This window comes from Aplysia californica, unplaced genomic scaffold (assembly GCF_000002075.1).
Source record: "Aplysia californica isolate F4 #8 unplaced genomic scaffold, AplCal3.0 scaffold00107, whole genome shotgun sequence".
In the NCBI taxonomy this organism is placed as follows: domain Eukaryota; kingdom Metazoa; phylum Mollusca; class Gastropoda; order Aplysiida; family Aplysiidae; genus Aplysia; species Aplysia californica.
Window position 1 is genome coordinate 925,102 of NW_004797377.1, and position 2,546 is coordinate 927,647.

Sequence of the window (2,546 nt, forward strand, 5' to 3'; positions counted from 1 at the left end):
GGGGAGGGTAAATATGTAACCCGAAATTTTAGTGTAAAGCTGCTAGTTTTGTAACTATGAAGTAGTGATTTCAATTTTTAGCTACACAACGACACGTTTACAAGTATTTACGCAATTACGACTAACAATGATTCGGTGTTTGAGGATTAAGTCTCAAAACTAACGATTTTCTTGCTCGTTATTTTCTAAATTTACGTCGTAATTTTCTGTCAGAAATTACACAAGTTAAATCGTAAATGAAATAGAACATTATTTCGTTTTTATTCTATTTAAGGTGGGGGGTTACACCTGAAGGTTATCTCGTTTTTGCTGGACCGAATTTTACCACATTTCACACATATAACAAGCATAGTAAGGAGTCTTAAAATCCGCAATCAAATTTGAGAAAAAAGTTTCGTTTCCATGGATACGGCGGCGATATAGGATGTTGTTGACATGTCTTACGTAATGAATACCGCACTTATCGCTCTTGGAAATTGATAGTTTTTTTTTGTTGTTGTTTTTTTTTTGTGTGTTTTTTTTGGGGGGGGTTGCATGTGTCTTAACAAACATTAAATCTAAAAATCTGTCTGTTTTTGTTGTTTTTTCTAAATAATTAGAAAATAATTTTTAATGAATTTTGTTCCTGAGGTAGATCTAGCATTCAAGTTTGCAAAAAAATCCATGAAAATCCACACTCCAGACATCACCAACAAAAATCTATTCCATATATCAAAAATTCAACTGAGGTGTTTTTGGTATTACATCTTCTCTTCATTCTGGGAAAATTTCAAGACGATTGGATAACAAATGGTGGAGTTATTCAAAAAAGTATAGAGAAAAGTCGCGTTTTGAGAAAACGGCCGTTAAAGAAAAATAAAATATTGACTTTATGAAGAAATGGAGGAGACAAACAAGCACGGTAAGGAAAAAAATACGGTTTTGGGGAGTTTTTACGCGATGAAATAGTTGTAGGAGGGGCTGAGGAAGCTAAAAATGCCTACATCTCAAATAGGCTGGCGTCTAATCAAGTTCTATGGTTTGTTTACTTCGAACAGAGGAAGACACAGTGTTGTAAGGAGGGTCATCGAAAGGTCATCGGGCCAAGAGTACGCGGCAAAGTTCACACAAGTCAGAGAAGAAGGAGACAAAGACTTTTTCAAGCTTGAGCTGGATGCTCTGTTGAGGCAGACGGCTGGCGGTGTGGAGAGACTCCATGACGCTTTCGAGACATCCAGACATGTGATTCTCGTCTCAGAGAAGCATCCTTTTTAAGGACAATTTTATTACGACTGAAGTGAAAAGCTCGTAAATACTTATACTCGGAAATTTGAATATACTGGTTAATACATACTACAGTCTGACTAAAATAATAGCACTTTGTTATTGACCCATCCTTAATTCATGGTAACGTCTGTCTGTCACATTATATTTATTACAATTTATATTCAACCATCTAAATCCTTCCGTCCATAAATCCAGAAAGTCCTTCTTTTTTTCACCCCTCCCTGCTCCCCCCAATCCTTTCCTCCCTGTATTCCTAGGCACATGCATAAATGGTCGCTTTTAAGGACAAGCGGGCTAACCCAGATTTCGGGGGTTTCCAGAAATCTTGACCTACACCAAAGGTGGGCATTGCTCTATCTATAGCAGAAGTTTGGTTTAATTGGTGTGTATATATGTTTGGTTATAGAGAAAACTGTCCTTGTCTTTTAAAGAAACTGAACAAGGGGCAAAAGTTTTACCTTCGATTTTCTTAAAATAGCATTTTTCGGGATAGCCCCCTTGTGCTTAAAAGCGACCAAATATCTATCAGTCCAAACAATTTGCCATTATATTGTTTCCTTTTTGATATACATGACTGCCCACATAATGAATCATGTATTTGAACTTTTAAAGACTGTGGTTGTGATCCTTAACCTAGTCCAGTGTTAAGGACGGTGATCTCCTGGAACGTGTGACGTCAGATGGCCAGTGGTCCGAGGCGAAGGCTGCCCAGATGATCAGGCAGCTGGTCAAGACCTTGCAAGATGTTCATAAAACAAACTTTGTACATCTGGATGTCAAGGTATTGTGGGTTGGGGTTGTTTTTTTCAGAATACAAAAATATGGAAGATTTTGAGACATCATATCACTTAAAATACAGTTTACCATCAATAGAACTAATGGCAATAGTTTGATGTTCTCCCTTTTTAGTCACGTCCAAATGCGCACTGGATTTGTCACCTTCTCAAAAGTTATTTTATTAAAGTATATTTTATAATCAGTTCCATTACCGTTTTTTTTCTATCCAAGCTAATGATATATTCAATGATTTCAGATTCGTCTTTATGATAACTAAACAAGCCATCTACAAACGAAACAATACGAGATTAACATTGAAGTGATTGCAGACTGAATAAGTCCAGGAAAGGCCAGTCTTGTGTATCTCAATTTTCTCTGAGAGTTTGTTGCTATAGTGTTACAGATTAATTTATTTTTGTCTGGGTTTTTTTTTCTTTTTTGCAAAGGTAATTAAAGCAACCATATCGCTCTCCACCCCCACCCCCATTCTCTCTCTCTCTCTC

At 36.7% G+C, this 2,546-nt stretch overlaps 1 protein-coding gene across 1 annotated transcript in view; it reads left to right on the top strand.

Moving 5' to 3' along the window:
• Positions 1–2,546, top strand: part of LOC101850947 (obscurin) — a gene marked incomplete at its 5' end in the record, with an annotated part of 65,247 nt that overhangs the window by 37,263 nt on the left and 25,438 nt on the right. Inside the window, 2 exon segments of the mRNA XM_035969032.1 lie at positions 1,038–1,241; positions 1,909–2,047. Of these exon segments, the coding sequence (XP_035824925.1) occupies positions 1,038–1,241; positions 1,909–2,047 (343 nt within the window).